Raw genomic sequence first — 18,228 nt, 5'->3', positions numbered from 1 at the left:
TATTTTCATTTGATTACTGTTGCATTTAAGAAAAAAGACTGCTTAATAAACACTGAAACACACACTAATGTAAATCTTTACAACAAAAAATCAAAATAAAAGTCTGGTCTGAATAACATCTTAAAGTAGTAATACTTTTGTATTATTTTTAAGGAATATTATACAATCAAGATATTTTTTTATCCATATTTACATCTTTAAATAAATCAGTGTTTTGTTGTAAAATGTTTATGTTTTCATTTGGTTAAATTGTTAAAGGATTATTAATTCGTTTTTTGATTAGACACAATTTTTCATTTAAAATTTGCATTAAATTATAAAACAGAAACTTAAAAGAAAAGAATTTAGAGGAAAATAAAATGGATTAATGTGATTTAACTACTCTATGGAGTTTGTGAACAAGTTAAATGTACATTTCTTCTCAAGTTCTAACAAACATGTGGAAAGCATTTCCCTCCCCATTAATGGTAAATGAATATTGTGATGAATATCAATATCATGTAATATGCGGAAATATATTGTTGTTTTTGTTTTCTATTTATGTTTTTGACCTTATTGACCAGCCGTAGCTTAAATGTACAATATGGACACATTTTAATTTTCATTAAACATGCGCATTTAGATTGTGGAGTTTGTCCGAACACACCTTGATCGCTCGCTGCAACATGGAAGAGGCCGTACGCAGCGTTTCCTTTAACAACGACGGTTCCCAGCTCGCTCTCGGCATGAAGGACGGCTCCTTCACTGTTCTTCGTGTCAGGTAATTAAATTTGAATTACCTGTACCTCATTCATTTTGGTGGATTTCAGCTTCATTATTCACAAGAGTTTGTCTGGTTTTCTAAGGGACATGACGGAGGTGGTCCACATCAAGGACAGGAAGGAAGTCATTCACGAGCTCAAGTTCTCACCCGATGGCTCTTATTTGGCCGTGGGCTCCAACGACGGGTTTGTGGACATCTACGCTGTGGCTCAACGATATAAAAAGGTGGGAGAGTGCAACAAGTCCACCTGCTTCATAACACACCTGGACTGGTCCGTCGACAGCCGATTCCTGCAGACCAACGATGGAGCTGGAGAACGATTCTTCTACAGGATGCCGAGTAAGAATAATCATTCATTTATAATTCATGAGAAAGTCATGAAAATATCAAGCTGTATTTTATTTAACAAAAAATTGTGCATGTGTTAATGAAGTTGGATGATAAAATACCAGTTAAGTATGGGACTCCTGTTTGGAAACAGTTGCTGTTTATGCAGATTTTTTCATGAAGGCATTAAAATTAATTACACTTTACAATGCTTTTTTTTTTTTTTTTTTGAATATTTAGGCATTTTATAAATGAATTACAATTCATTTAATTCTGTTTAAAAGTCAGTTTATGTTTTTAAAAATATAATATAAAATAATATAAGTTTTAAATAACTTTTCTAGCATGCATTTTATAAATTATCATATCAATTAGTTTTTTATTTATTTATACAGTTCTTTTTTTTTGGACAAAAAATAAAAATGCAATGTTTTGTTGTAAATTAATTGTTATATTTTTATTTGATTTCCTTTGTATTTGAGCAACAAATCAAAATAAAAGTGCGGTTTAACTTGAAGAAATTATGACAAGAATATAGTATTATTCTATACTATAATGCAGTACTGAAAAAAATAATAGTAATATTTTTTTTTCAATCAATATTTTTTTAAGCAGTTTTCTAATGCAATGTTGTGTTGTAAATGAATGTATGTGTATATATTTATATATATTTTTTTGATTATCATTACTGTCAAATACACACTGGAACTAAAACTGAAAGGTCTTCATGACAAACCGTAATACTTTTTATAAATTAGTAAAGTAGTACAGTCATGAAAAACTATTTCAGACTTGGACAAGTCATAAACTTTTTTTTAGTAAAGTTAGATGATAGACTATTAAATTCCTGTTAATTATGGGACAAGACAACCTGTTTGGAAACAGTCGATATTTATGCTTTTTTTTCATGAAGGCATTAAAAGTATTAACGCTTCACAATGCATTTTACAATGTAAAAATATTTATTCAAATATTTATGCATTTTATAAATGAGTAGGCTTTTCACAGTGTTTTTAATTATGGGACACGACAACCTGTTTGAAAACTGTTGATATTTATGCATTTTTTTCATGAAGTCATTAAAATAAGTAAGACTTTATAATTCATTTTAATTTCTTTTAAAAGTCAGTATACATTTGTATAGTTTTTAAATATTTATTTAAACATTCATTTTTTATATTAGTTGGGTTTTTACAGTCATGAAAAACTGTTTCAAGCCTGAAAAAGTGAAGCTGGATAATAAAATATTATATTACAAATTATATATTAAAAATATCAAATATATTGTATTAAAAAAAATATAAATTATACAGATAATATTAGGCCTAAAATTATTAAATATTCTTTCTTTTTTTTTACAGGACAAGTGTAATTTACAACAATATGATTACATCGGGATTTTATAATTAAAGTTAAAATAATAAAATAATAATAGTCAGTCATGAAAAACTTGTATCATAAATATATGTAATTACAAATCACAATTACAGCAAATTACAACAATATGTTCATACAGGCATTTTATAATTAGAGTCAAAAAATGTATAATGAATAGAAAACAACAATAATATAATTGTATAATAATATATAAATAAATACTGATATTAATATTAAATAATATAAATATGAAGTAATATTAAAATCTATTTTCATGCAACCATATTTATATAAAATATCAAAATATTAAATTATAAATATATATTATATTTAGAATATATAGATACAATGTGAATATGTGTGTGTGTGTGTGTGTGTGTGTGTGTGTGTGTGTGTGTGTGTGTGTGTGTGTGTGTGTGTATATATATATATATACTGTATATATGAAAAAGTGAAGCTGGATAATAAAATATTGTATTACAAATTATATATTAAAAAATATCAAATATATTGTATTAAAAATATATAAATTATACAGATAATATTAGGCCTAAAATGATTAAATATTCTTTCTTTTTTTTACAGGACAAGTGTAATTTACAACAATATGTTTACATAGGCATTTTATAATTAAAGTTAAAATAATAAAATAATAATAGTCAGTCATGAAAAACTTGTATCATAAATATATATATATATAATTTAATATTTAGATATTATTTATATACAAATAAATATATATTGTATATTAAATAAAAATATATTTTTCACATTTTCCAGACCCATTAATAATTACTGGAAAGCCACGAAAATTAATAACACTCTAGGATTAATTTAAATGTCAATAAACATTTTTAAACTTTTAAATAAGTTTTAAATATTTCTTTGTGAGCGATTCTATGGAGGACATTTCTCTTGCAAGCAAGTTAGCAAAATGACATCAGTTCAAATTCAAGTTTTAAAACATTTTTGACTTATTGGAGAAATTTTTACATTAATAAGTCTCTTGAACAATTCCAGGAATTCACAACAAAGATATTCTATATGATTTTTAAAAATCATGTTTGTTGTTCTGTGTCCATAGCGGGTAAATTCCTGCCGAAGGAGGAAGCCAAAGGAATCCACTGGATGACGTGGACCTGCGTTCTCGGACCGGAGGTCAACGGAATCTGGCCTAAATATTCCAACGTCAACGACATCAACTCTGTGGACGCCAACTACAGCAGTGCAGCGCTGGTGACGGGAGACGACTTCGGCCTCGTCAAACTATTACGATTCCCCTGTCTTAAAAAAGGTCAGCTCAGTTTTCAGATACGAGTGTGATCCATGTTGCATAAACCAGTGTAGGCTAACAAATGTGATTCTTTCAGCTGCTAAATTCAAGAAGTACATCGGCCACTCTGCCCATGTGACCAATGTGCGCTGGTCACATGACCTGCAGTGGGTTCTGAGCACAGGTGGAGCCGACCACTCCGTCTTCCAGTGGCGCTTTCTGCCGGAGGGAGTCATGAATGGAGTTCTGGAGCCACTGCTGCAAGGTGATTCAATCCAGGGCTTCCCATTATCAAATCAAAAGCTGACGTTTAATTAATAAAGAACATGAAGGGAGGAGCATGCAGCTTATAATACAGTGTTCAGAGCAGCTCCATGCACAGGAAATGCTGCTTTGTAACAATGGAGCTGTAGATTTTTCTGCAAGATTCTAGATTCTGGAAATATTTTCTACAAGAATCTCCATCAGTCAAGATGTTTTTTATCTTTCAAAAGGGTGAAGTGTTCAATTTTTAGTGGGATGATAAAATACTTTACACATGAAAACCTGTTTGAATAAAGTTAGTATTTATAGAAATGTATTGAAATGAAGCATTTGAGATGTATGCAATTTTAAATTGGGATTTTCAGATCTGAAAAATCACTAAAAAAAATTAATTAATTATTAATGAAAAATGATTAAAAATTAATTTGTAGTTTGTAATATGTATAAATGTATATAATGAAAATGCTAATATAATATATAAATGATATAGTTAATATGAATATATAATATACATATATTAAATATATAATATATTAAATCTTTAAATCTAAAATAATATATTGCATCATATATATATAAACTATTTTAAAAATATATTCTAATATGAAAATATAAATATATATAGATAATATTAGGCTTAATTTTATTTCACAGGACAATTTACAGCAATAATATGTTTATGTAAGCATTTTATAATTAGAGTTAAAACAATAATAAATATAAAACAAATGTAATATGATAATTATATAATAATATACAGCTAAACACATTCATATTAATATAAAATAATAAATATAAATCTATAATATTAATAAAAGAATTTAAGACATAAATATTATTTTAACTTATAAAATTATATATATTTAGAATGTTTATATATAATTCGTATAATAAAACTATAAATCATATAAAAAAAAATTATATATAATATAATATATATAATATATAAATTATATAGATAATATGAATATATAATATACCTTTTTATTAATAGGTTATTTATAATTAATGTATTAAATCTGTAAATATAAAATAATATATTGCATCATAAATATAAATAATTATATATTTAAAAATCTTATATAAAAAATTATATACATAATATGCCTGAAATTTTTTATTTTACAGGACAATTTACAACAGCAATGTTTATGTAGGCATTTTATATTTAGAGTTAATAATAATACTAATAAATATAAAACGACTATAATAATTATACACTAATATATACAACTAAAAAACTTATAAGATGAATATATAATATAATTTTTATTAAGCATATTTAGAATTAATGTAGTAAGTCTGAAAATATAAAATAATATATTGCATCATAAATATATTATAATTACAAATTATATATTTAAAATCCTAATATATAATGTATATTCTAATATGAAAATATAAATTATATAGACAATATTAGGCCTAAATTTTTTCCAGGGCAAATCAATAAATTAATCATTTATTATAATTAAATAAATAATTTCTATATAATATATCAAAATAAACTCCAAAATAGGCGTTTTCGGGAGACAAAAAGGGTTTGGAACCATTGCGCTGAATAGTAGTGAGTCTAGAGGCTGTAAGTTAGTGTTTTATTATTACATTTAAAAGGTATTTTGAAAGCTTGACCTAAAATGAATCAGATCATATAGAGAAAGCACAAAGTCTGACTGTGGTTTTTCTCGTTCACAGAGAGCTACGCCGACTCCAACAGCGGCGAGTCTGACTCCGACCTCTCTGACGTTCCTGAGCTGGACTCCGACATCGAACAGGAAGCCCAGATGAACTACGAACGTCAGGCAAGAGACACTTAAACCCCAACAAAGCCCCAGTTCCCAAACGGAGAGGGTTTAATGAAGAGTGTTTTATGTAAAAGACATGCTCGGCTGCTTTCTTCCTGTTCCTCTCATTATTTTCACAGCTGATTGGCCGGCTGCTCTTGCCCTTTATGCTTTTTCCTGAATGTGTCGCCAGTGGATTTGTCCCTTAACTCTTCTCCCAAACACCCCTCAGGTCTATAAGGAAGATCTTCCTCAGCTCAAGAAGAAACTGGCTGGATCTCTGAAGAGGCAGAAAGTGCCGGACGAGGGGCTGCGCCTGCAGTTCGTCCACGGGTAAATTTACTGCTAAGTTGGCTTGAGAAAAGCCAGCTTACTGAAATGTTATAAAACTACTACTATTTATTATTATTCTTCTGAGAAATTTCTGACTCTATCTCCTCCTAGAGCTTCAACTCTACAAACTCCAAACTACAGATCTTCAGACTGATCTGAGTGTGCTACATCTTTTGGTTTTTCATTTGTTTTCAGAGGACAGAAAACAATGTATTTTTTACAATTTTGGGGGGAAATAAAATGTTGTATAAAATCAAGCAAATCATATATGAACAAATCTCTCTGTAAGAACCTTCAGGATATAGACAGGAATAAAATTTTTAAGTTTGGTGTGCATAACTGCTACTGAAGTGGAGATTTATGGCTCAGTGTTGGAGAAAAAAAACTCTTTTTGAGAAAATGGGTGTTTTCTGTCCACTAGTCTGAAAAAACCCTTTATGAAACACCAAAAAGCCTAAAATCTCAACCTTGACAGGTGCATGAAAAAACTGTTTTGGCTTGCAGTGTCTCCCCTAAAGCTTTACAACTATTCTATTTCAGCTTAAAATGGTCAAACTTTTAAAATCTTTTCAAAGTTTTTCAAACTTCAAATTTTGTCAGCCTTTCTGGTCAGGCTTTCTCAAGCCAACTTCAATGTTTGAAAGCTTTTTAAATGTAGTTTATGTTTTCTATATTAGAAGCAGATGTCTCCAGTGGTTGTTGATGTTGTGTGTCTGTGTCTCAGGTACAGGGGCTGCGACTGCAGGAATAATCTGTTTTACACTCAGGCGGGTGAGGTGGTGTATCATGTGGCGGCGGTGGCTGTGGTGTATAACAGACAGCAGCACACGCAGCGCTTTTACCTCGGCCATGATGACGATATCCTGAGCCTCACTGTGCATCCGCTCAAAGATTACGTGGCCACTGGACAGGTGATAATTCAGATCATATGTGACCCTGGACCACAAAACCAGTCTTAAGTAGCACAGGTATTTTTGTAGCAATAGCCAAAAATACATTGTATGGCTAAATAAGTAAAGATAAGTAAATCATAAGTAAAGATCATGTTCCATGAAGATATTTGGAAAGTTTTCTACCGTAAATATATCAAAACTTCATTTTTGATTAGTAATGTGCATTGCTCAGAACTTCATTTGGACAACTTTAAAGGTGAATTTTCCAATATTTAGATTTTTTCAGATTTCAAGTAGTTCAAATAGTCTGAGCCAAATATTGTCCTATCCTAACAAACCATACATCAGTTTAAAAAATTTACCCTTAAAGGAACACTCCACTTTTTTTTTTGGAAATAGGCTCATTCTCCAACTCCCCCCGAGTTAATAAGTTGATTTTTTACCGTTTTGAAATCCATTCAGCCGTTCTCCTGTTCTGGCGATATCACTTTTAGCATAGCTTAGCATAGATCATTGAATCCTGTTAGACCAATAGCATCGCGTTCAAAAATGACCAACGAGTTTCCATATTTGTTGTGTTTAAAACTTGACTCTTCTGTAGTTATATCGTGGACTAAGACCAGTGGAAATGCAAAGCTGCGAGTTTCTAGGCTGAAAAGATTAGGAACTACACTCCCATTCCGGCGTAATAGTCAAGGAAGTTTGCTGCCGTAATATGGCCGAAGCAGGCGGAGTAATATCAGAAATGAGTTCCCAGCTAGTTTAGCATTTGCACATGTGCTGCGTGGTATTACTGCTCCTGCTTCGGCCATATTACGGCAGCAAACTTCATTGACTATTACGCCGGAATGGGAGTGTAGTTCCTAATCTTATCGGCCTAGAAAATTGAAGCTTTGCATTTCCACCGGTCTTAGCACACGATATAACTACAGAAGAGTCAAGTTTTAAATATGGAAACTCGTTGGTCATTTTTGAACGCGATGCTATTGGTCTAATAGGATTCAATGACCTATGCTAAGCTATGCTAAAAGTGATATCGCCAGAACAGGAGAACGGCTGAATGGATTTCAAAACGGTAAAACTCAACTTATTAACTTGGGGGGAGTTGGAGAATGAGCCTATTTCCAAAAAAAGTGGAGTGTTCCTTTAAGACCCTTGGTTTTGTGGTCCAGGGTCATATATTGCCTTCATTTAGTCATCCAGTGTGTATTTTCCTGCCAGCTTTGCAAATGTGCAGTGCATGTAGATCATGGCGTGTTTGTGTGTATTTCAGGTGGGTCGGGATCCGGCCATTCATGTGTGGGACATCCAAACACTCAAGTGTTTATCTCTGCTGAAGGGTCAACATCAGCGTGGGGTTTGTGCTCTGGAGTTCACAGGTCAGACCCTGACATTAAAAAAAAAAAAAAATTAAAATAAAAAGACACAAATGCACAACAAAATGATTAATCTTTAAGTTAAAACAGAAAATACAAAAATAAACACTAATTCAAAATATTAATTATAAAATAATAAAATATTAACTATCTGAAATAAAAATTAATAAACTATATAGACATGACTAATAATAAAAAAAAGACAAAAATGCACCAAAAAATGTCTGAACTTTAACTAAAATTAAACTGAAAATAGGAAAAAAATGATTCCAAATATTTATTATGAAATAGTAACTATAATAGTAATAATAGTATACCTGGGTAAAATGTATATATAACTTTTAAATACAATAAAGTATTAAAAAAGTCTAAAACTAATAAAATACTTAAAAAAAAATTTTTTTAATAAACTTTAATAATTTTAATAAACTTTTTTTTTATTTTAATGAACTTTAACTAAAATTAAAATAAAAACAGAAAATAAAATAAATTACACATTCAAAATATTAAGTATAAAACAATAAAATATTAACAAAACGTATTCTCTTTAAAATGAACGCAGAAAATAACAAAAATAAAAATTGCAAAAATATTATACAAAAAAAAAATCAAAATAATATAAAACGAGTTTACGTTATTTTATTATCATAAAAAAAACACTAATGCTAAAATAACACTGCATTTTACATGTAAATCATCTGAGAAACTTGAGATTTGAGTAAAAATCTGTTAAAATTGAGTTGATTTAAAATGGTTTTACCCCACTCATAAACTATATATATTTTCAGGGCTTACTTAATTTCTCCTTTTCAAGTATTCTCACAATGTTTGCTGGTTTCAAGAAAAGTATTCAAATGCAAATCTCCATTAATGTTTCCAGAATCTTATTTTCATACATGCAATTGCAAAAGCATGTTTTTGTGTTATTTCACTTTCACAACTATAGCGGACGGCAAGAGTTTAGTGTCTGTGGGGATCGACGAAGAGCATTCCATAGTCATCTGGGACTGGAAAAAAGGAGAAAAACTGGCCAAATCCAGGTAAAACCAAACCCGAAAACAGTACGTACAGCGAGCTGAATCGCTCACCAATGACATCTGCCTCTCTCTTTACCATAGAGGACATAAAGATAAGATCTTCGTGGTGAAAGGAAACCCGTTCCGCATGGACAAACTGCTCACGGTGGGGATGAAACACATCAAGTTCTGGCTGCATACAGGTGAGCTTCATTATTCTCAATACTATGACTCTCAGATCCTAAATCACAGCAGTAGCAATTGCGTTTCATCTTAGGATGTTTGTTATTTGTACAGACGCTTTTGTATACTGAAATATCTGAAGCGTAAGCTCTTTCTCACGAGAACATGACTGTGAGAAGAATCTGCCACATCACATTGAGCCTTCATAAGCTGATATGACTGTTTTGTCAACTTTACCATCAGCAGGAGCTTTTAAAGGAGCTCAGTGAGTCAAAACTAAATGCTGCAATAACTCAATTACTCTCCAAAACTAATGCTTTGAATCCTCTGGATATGTTTCTATTTCAAAAATAAATATTTTAATTAGCTGCCAAAGACGCATTTCTTATTTTTATTTAACTTCTTGTACTAAAATAAAGAAAACTAAAGCTAAAATAAAAATGAATAAACTATATAGACTATATTTTAAAATAAAATGTAAAACTAATTAAAAAAAAATACAAAAATGCATAACACAATGTCTAAACTTTAACTAAAATTAAAATGAAAAAAAAAAATCAAAATATGATTTATAACATAATAAAATATCAACTATAAAAGTAATAATAATAGTATATCTGAACTTAAAACTTGATTTAAAAATAACATAAATACTAATTTGAAATATTTATTATAAAATATTAATATTACATTTGTATTTACATATTATTATTGTTATTATTATTATTATTATTATTTTTTTTATATAAATATTTTTTAAAGGTAATATAATTAGTAAATAATTAGAGGTTAATAATTAGGTGCTAAAGGCGCAATTCTTATTTTATTTAACTCTTTGTACTAAAATAAATAAAGCTAAAATAAAAGTGAATAAACTATATAGGCATATTTTTAAGAAAAATCTAAAACTAATAAAAAAATGCACAACAAAATGTCTTAACTTTAACTAAAATTAAAATGAAAACAGAAAATATAAAATATAAAAATAAACACAAATTCAAAATATTAATTATAAAATAATCAAATATTAACTATAATAGTAACAATAGTATACCTGGGTAAAATGTTTATATATAACTCTGAAATACAATAAATGATTAAAAAAAATCTTATTTTAATTTAACTCATAGTACTAAAATAATTTAAACTAAAGCCAAAATAAAAATGAAGTATATAACCATTTTTTTAAAAATCGAAAACTAATTAAAAAATAACAAAATGCACATTAAAATAAAAACAGAAAATATAAAAATAAACATTAATTATAAAATAATTAAACATTAACTATAATAGTATACATAACTAATATGTATATATAACTATAAAATACAATAAATCATAGAAAAAAAATTGTTTGCCAAAGGTGCATTTTTTATTTTTATTAAACACATTATACTAAAATAAAGAAAAATTTAAATAAAATAAAAATTTATAAACTATATAGACATGTTTTTAAAAAATATCTAAAATGAATAAAAAATACAAAAATGCACAAAATGTCTAAACTTTAACTAAAATGAAAATATAAGAATAAACACTAATTTAAAAAATATTAATTAAAATATTAAAAATATATATTTAATAAAAAAAAAACGAAAAAAAAAAAAAATATATATATATATATATATAATAAAAATATATATTTTATAATTAATATTGTAAATATTATTAAAATACTATTTAAAATATTAATTATAAAATGTTCACAGTATAAACTATAATAGGTCAAATACAGTGAATTACTCTCCAAAACTAACACTTTGGATGTTTTACCCTCTGGATATGTTTATATTTGAACACAGGAGGAGGTTTAACATTTAAAAGAGGTATTTTCGGGAATATGGGCAGACAGGAGACCATGATGTCGGCCTGCTACGGACGCTCTGAGGATCTGGTGTTTTCTGGGGCGACGACGGGCGACGTCTACATCTGGAAAGACACAACCCTCATGAAGAGCATCAAAGCTCACGACGGGCCTGTGTTTGCCATGTGCTCTCTGGATAAGGTGAGCTGGTTTTGTCACAAACACACTTACATATAGAATACATGGTGTAATGCTTAGACTGTGCGTTAAATATTAGGGATGTAACGGTATTGTAAATACCGTCGTACCGCAATAGCAAATTTTTTCGATACTACCGTGGTCGCATGACTCGATAAAACGATAGGTCTTCTGAAAAAAGTTTGCTCAGGCGAACGGGAGGTAGCGGGAACTACATTTCCCATCAGCCCAGGTGTGGCCATCATCCTTTGCGGTCTGTTGTCGCTACAGACTGTAACAGCGAAGGAAAAGATATGGAAATGGTCGAACCTACATGCTCCGTCTGCAGTGTGTATGCGTTACGTATTCTTTTCAGCACCCATGTTAACGGATTAGAGCGTTCACACTGCACGCGGTTGCTGTCCGGCAGTACATCCTAGAAGCGGTGCCTTTGCAGCAGTGCAGCGATCGTTTCGGCACAGAGTCTATTTTTTGCTGTGCTGTATGTGCTGAATTAATGTTACAGTGCATTGTTCAGAGTAAAAATGAACATGGATTGACATGGAAATGTACCATAAATGCAAATAAATTAAGTCTACTGTGTTTCACAGTCAACACTTGGCTTTTTGGCTATGTTTAAAATAAGGAAAGGTGCAGTTTTAAATAAACTAGGCAACATAATAGATGTACTTGTCCAGGTAGAAAAGTTCTTTAAAGGATTGTTTTTACTAAAAATTTAATGCGAAAGAAAGGCATGAGAGCCTACTGCACTGCAAAAAATGCTTTTCTTGCTTAGAATTTTGTCTTGTTTCCAGCCATAATATCAAAAAATTCTTAAATCAAAAAGGATTTTCTAAAATTTATTGTCTTGTTTTTAGTAAAAACAAGTCAAAATTAAGTGAGTTATTGTTTAAAACAAGCTAAGTAATCTGCCAATGGGGTAAAAAAAAAAAATCTTATTTCAAGCAGACAACTAGATTCAGACTCATTCAGCTAAACTGATACTTTATTTTTTACATGCTTTAATAATTTTTTGTTACTAAAATTGAAAAATTGAAGTTTCTGTTTCAAAGTTTACAGATAGATGGCTAATTTGTATGTCATTGATATGTTCAGTGTTCATGTAAACTGTTTAATAAACACTTCTGGCACTTTTTTCGAGTCTCTTCATTAGTTTTGTTTTTCCTGTAAATGATTCAATAAATACCGTACCGTGCCATTCATACCGAGGTATTACCGTACCGTGAAGTTTTGATACCGTTACATCCCTATTAAATATAGATAAACAGTAGGTAAAGCGTATTTGTTAGGTGTTAATGTTATGTTGTGACCTGAAGGGTTTTGTGACGGGGGGTAAAGATGGAGTTGTGGAGCTGTGGGACGACATGTTCGAGAGATGTCTCAAGACGTACGCCATCAAGAGGGCGGCGCTCTCGCCTTCATCTAAAGGTAATTATAAATCCTCAAAAAAAAAATTTTTTTTAAATGAAATTAATGTGCTACATTTGCATTTATTTGATTGATTGTATGTTTGTTTATAATAAATATAATTTATATTTTATCATTTTATATATTGTGTTGTGAGATTTACAATACTAGTCAATATTTACCTATAAAAAAATATTTATTGCTACATAAAATTATAATAATATGTAAATATAAATATTAGAAAAAACTATTGATATTATTTTTCCTAAATTAGTGTTTTTAATTTATTCAGTGTACTATATTTTGTTTAAATATGTATTGTTTAATATTTTGTGTTGTCAGGGGATTCATGGGATTAGACAATATTTACCTTTAAAAAATATTTCTATATAAAATAATATGTAAGTACAAATATTGAAAATTTTTTATTGAAAAAAGTTTTTTATAACATGAATGTACTATATTTAGTTTCAGTAACATTTAAACTACTATTTAATGTTTTGTATTGTGAGGGGATTTCATGGTACTAAACAATATTTACCTCTAAAAAACTGCGGTATTTTTTTAATTAAATAAATGTACTAAGTTTTATTTCAATAATATTTATTATTTAATATTTTGTGTTGCGAGGGAATTTCATGGTACTAGACTATATTTACCTCTAAAAATAAACTATTTATTAATTTATAATATAATAATAATAATATGTAAATATAAATATTGGGGGAAAAATGATATTATTTTGAATGAATGCAGTGTTTTTTAATTAAATAAGTACTATGTTTTATTTTAATAATATTTATTATTTAATATTTTGTGTTGCGAGGGAATTTCATGGTACTAGACCATATTTACCTCTAAAAATAAACTATTTATTAATTTATAATAAAATAATAATAATATGTAAATATAAATATTGGGGGAAAAATGATATTATTTTGAATGAATGCAGTGTTTTTTAATTAAATAAGTACTATGTTTTATTTTAATAATATTTATTATTTAACATTTTGGATTTTGAGGGGGTTTCTATATCCAAATATTAGAAAAATAATTAATAGTTTAAACAAAAATTGTGTTTGTTAAATTAATACAGTGTTTAACTTTTTTAATTAAATAAATGCACAACGTTTTATTAATATTTATGATTAAATATTTTGTATTATCAGATTATTTTATTGTACTAGACAATATTCACCTCTATATTATACACAATTTTTTATTTCTAATATAATTCGTATTATTTTTTGAGAACGCAGTGTTTGTTATTAATGTTATAATATTAATGTTATGTTATTATGTAATAATTCTGTGTTCATTTTTTTTTTTATTAAATGTACTATATATTTCAATATATTTTTTCATACTCTGGATTGTTTTAGGGATTTTATAGTACTCTACAATATTTACCTCTAAATAATATAGAATTTATTTCTTTATAAAATAATACAAATTAGAAAAAAAATAATGCATATTGTTTTGAATTAATACAGTGTTTCATTTAAAAGGCAGGAAGATTGGATATATTTGGATACATATATTCAGATTTGTTGTTTGTACCCCTAAAAATGACTCTATCAGGCAGGCATGTGATTGGCTAAGGACAAAAAAGCAGGAAAACATACTAAGACAGGAAAATATACCCCCCCCCCCCCACTCAAAATCGATCATCTAATCAAGGGGTCTTCAACTAAAACGGCTCGAGGTCCAGTAATGAACCCTGCGCTCCAGCCGAGGTCCGGACAATTATATATAAAAAACTATTTATGTTTTTTTTTTTTTTTGCGAGACCAGGGTATCAGCAGCATTTGCATTTATTTACATTTATTACTTAGAGAATGTGCACATTAGATGCTGAAAGCGCTGTTTTTACTTTCACTTTAATATATGCAGTTTTCACGTTGCTTGTGTGATATCCATTGGCTCACCGTCGTGGTTTAAAATATAAATATGTATGAAAATACAGTATAAAAATTATATTTACAATATTTTGCGACGTAACCCCAAAATAATGCATTTTCCATCTACGTTTTTCACTCACTGAAAGCTACATCTGTCTGCCGATCTCTACTCTCCTCACTGCACAGATTGCACCCAAACGCTGACCCTAGTGTGCTTGATATAAATGTATTTATTAGAAATAGCGTTTGGCATTTTTTTTATTATGTCAAAAGCTTTCACGGTCGGCATGGACGCATCTTGCGGTCCGGAATACTTCGCCATCCGCCATTTGCGAACGGTCGCAAATACGTGACATAGGTCACATTTTCAGGTCAAAAAATCCGGAATTCCGGATTAATCCGGAAAAATCACATCCCTGCTCTATATTTCCCATTCATTTTCTAAGGTGGTCATTATTTTCAAAAGTTTTGTATGTTTGTATAATACAGCTTAGTTTTGTTGTTTAGGACTGCTGTTAGAGGACAACCCGTCCATCAGAGCGATCACTTTGGGTCACGGACACATTCTGGTCGGCACCAAAAATGGAGAGATCCTGGAGATCGACAAGAGTGGCCCCATGACTTTACTTGTACAGGTGTGTGTCAAACTCAAATATACAGAATAAAAAGATCAAACTATACTGACAGAAGGTCAGTCTGGTCAACTAGCTGAAGTCAGGCTTGTGTTTGATATGTGTTTTAGGGTCATATGGAGGGAGAAGTCTGGGGCCTTGCTGCTCATCCGCTGCTGCCCATCTGTGCCACTGTGAGTGACGACAAAACACTGCGCATCTGGGAGCTTTCAGCCAACCATCGCATGGTGGCCGTCCGGAAGCTTAAAAAAGGTACATTAGCTAACCTTCTTCCTAGGGATGCACCGAATGTTCTGCAACGTAATTATTCAGCCGAAAATAGCAAAAAAAAGCTAGAATAAACAGCATTTTATATCATAGCAATTAATACCTTTTTTTTAAGAAAGGATGCTTTAAATTGGTTTAAACGTGATGATAAAGACATTTGTGACCCTGGACCACAAAACCAGTCATAAGGTTAAATTTTACAAAACTGAGATATATACATCATATGAAAGCTCAATAAATAAGCTTTCTATTGGTGTATGGTTTGTTAGGATAGGACAATATTTGGCCGAGATGCATCTATTTGAAAATCTGGAATCTGAGGGTGCAAAAAAAATCAAAATATTGAGGAAATCACCTTTAAAGTTGTCCAAATTAAGTTCTTAACAATGCATATTACTAATCAAAAATTACATTTTGATATATTTATAGTAGGAATTTTACAAAAAATCTTCATGTAACATGATCTTTACTTAATTTCCTAATGATTTTTGACATAAAAGAAAAATCAATAATTTTGACCCATGCAATGTATTTTTGGCTATTGCTGCAAATATACCCCAGCGACTTAAGACTGGTTTTGTGCTCCAGGGTCACATTTATAATATTACAGAAGATTTCTAGATCTTCTGAACTTACTATTCATTGAAGAAACCTGAAAAAAATTCACTCGGCTGTTTTCAGCATAATAATAATAATAATAAATGTTTTTTGAGCAGCAAATCAGAATATGTGACCCTGGACCACAAAACCAGTCATAAGGTTAAATTTTACAAAACTGAGATATATGCATCATATGAAAGCTCAAGAAATAAGCTTTCTATTGATGTATGGTTTGTTAGGATAGGACAATATTTGGCCGAGATACATCTATTTGAAAATCTGGAATCTGAGGGTGCAAAAAAAATCAAAATACTGAGAAAATCACCTTTAAAGTTGTCCAAATTAAGTTCTTAACAATGCATATTACTAATCAAAAATTACATTTTGATAGGTTTACAGTAGGAATTTTACAAAAAATCTTAATGTAACATGATCTTTACTTAATTTCCTAATGATTTTTGACATAAAAGAAAAATCAATAATTTTGACCCATACAATGTATTTTTGGCTATTGCTGCAAATATACCCCAGCGACTTAAGACTGGTTTTGTGCTCCAGGGTCACATTTATAATATTACAGAAGATTTCTAGATCTTCTGAACTTACTATTCATTGAAGAAACCTGAAAAAAATTTCACTTGGCTGTTTTCAGCATAATAATAATAATAATAATAAATGTTTTTTGAGCAGCAAATCAGAATATTTGAACGGCTTCTGAAGGATTTTGTGACTGGAGTAACGATGCTAAAAATTCAGCTTTGAAATCACGGGAATAAATTACATTTTAAAATATATTCAAATAGAAAATGGTTATTTTAAATAGGAAAAATATTTCTAAATTTTACTGTTTTTTTTTGTGCTTTTTTTACTGATCAAATAAATGCAGACTTGGTGAGCAGAAGAGACTTCTTTAAAAAAACATTAAAAAAATTTACTGTTCAAAACTATGAGTAAAGCTCGAATAAACCAAAATCCAAACCGAAGGGGAAATCTGCGTGATGAGAATCATTCATAAATCTGCTGCTGTCAGCAAAAAGTAGTACTGAGGTCTTCTTGCGGGTTTCTGCCAAAATAGAAGTCAACATTCATAAATGTTAACATTGTAATCTTACTGTTGTTCTGTAAAATAAAAGGATATCGATCATTACAACAGCTCTATTAATACATTTATTATAACATTCTCCTTTGCTCAGCAAGGATGCATTTATTTGTACATTAAAAACACATGCCTGATTTAAGAAGGGGGTTTTAAAAATGGCCAAAGAATATTATTTGACTAACTTGTTAATTTTAAGTTAAATTGTGCTTTGTTGTTAGGCTATAAAGTCTACTAGAATACTAAAAATGTTCAGTGTTAAGTCTGAAAAAGTACTGTTAAATTGTTGTTTTGTAATTGATTTTTTTCTTTGAAAAGCAAGACAAAACTGTAAAAAGCACATTTTGGCTATTTAATGTATGCAATGGTGAAAAAACACAAAAAGTGTTTAATTTTGTTCGTCTTCGGTGCATTCCGTACTTCTGCCACATTGGTGGATCTTAAATGTAGTATTGAATGATTTTGCTGACGCGTGTGTTTGTAGGTGGTCGATGCTGTGCCTTCTCCCCAGACGGAAAAGCCTTAGCGGTGGGTCTGAACGACGGCAGCTTCCTGGTGGTGAATGCAGACACGCTGGAAGACATGGTGACCTTTCACCACAGGAAGGAGATCATCTCTGACATCAGGTTCTCTCAAGGTAAGCGCCTGGCATGGGCAGCAGCTTTAGATATTTAAAATAGGCTGAAAATACATATGTGACCCTGGACCACAAAACCAGTCATAAGGTTAAATTT

General features: G+C 29.8%; 1 protein-coding gene across 1 annotated transcript in view; it reads left to right on the top strand.

Annotated features, from left to right (window-relative positions):
• The window catches only part of eml6 (EMAP like 6), a 56,555-nt gene that overhangs the window by 10,544 nt on the left and 27,783 nt on the right, over nucleotides 1-18,228 (top strand). Inside the window, exons 4-18 of the mRNA XM_073826376.1 lie at nucleotides 623-760; nucleotides 846-1,102; nucleotides 3,552-3,761; nucleotides 3,838-4,005; nucleotides 5,700-5,806; nucleotides 6,021-6,121; nucleotides 6,846-7,032; nucleotides 8,288-8,393; nucleotides 9,337-9,430; nucleotides 9,509-9,609; nucleotides 11,392-11,594; nucleotides 12,908-13,019; nucleotides 15,407-15,534; nucleotides 15,642-15,783; nucleotides 17,979-18,131. Coding sequence (XP_073682477.1) covers nucleotides 623-760; nucleotides 846-1,102; nucleotides 3,552-3,761; nucleotides 3,838-4,005; nucleotides 5,700-5,806; nucleotides 6,021-6,121; nucleotides 6,846-7,032; nucleotides 8,288-8,393; nucleotides 9,337-9,430; nucleotides 9,509-9,609; nucleotides 11,392-11,594; nucleotides 12,908-13,019; nucleotides 15,407-15,534; nucleotides 15,642-15,783; nucleotides 17,979-18,131 — 2,207 coding nt within the window. The remainder of the gene's footprint in view (nucleotides 1-622; nucleotides 761-845; nucleotides 1,103-3,551; nucleotides 3,762-3,837; nucleotides 4,006-5,699; nucleotides 5,807-6,020; nucleotides 6,122-6,845; nucleotides 7,033-8,287; nucleotides 8,394-9,336; nucleotides 9,431-9,508; nucleotides 9,610-11,391; nucleotides 11,595-12,907; nucleotides 13,020-15,406; nucleotides 15,535-15,641; nucleotides 15,784-17,978; nucleotides 18,132-18,228) is intronic.

The sequence above is a fragment of the Garra rufa genome, chromosome 20, assembly GCF_049309525.1.
Source record: "Garra rufa chromosome 20, GarRuf1.0, whole genome shotgun sequence".
In the NCBI taxonomy this organism is placed as follows: Eukaryota; Metazoa; Chordata; class Actinopteri; order Cypriniformes; family Cyprinidae; genus Garra; species Garra rufa.
The sequence above is the reverse complement of the archived record's forward strand: the minus strand, read 5'-3'. Positions and strand labels throughout refer to the sequence as shown.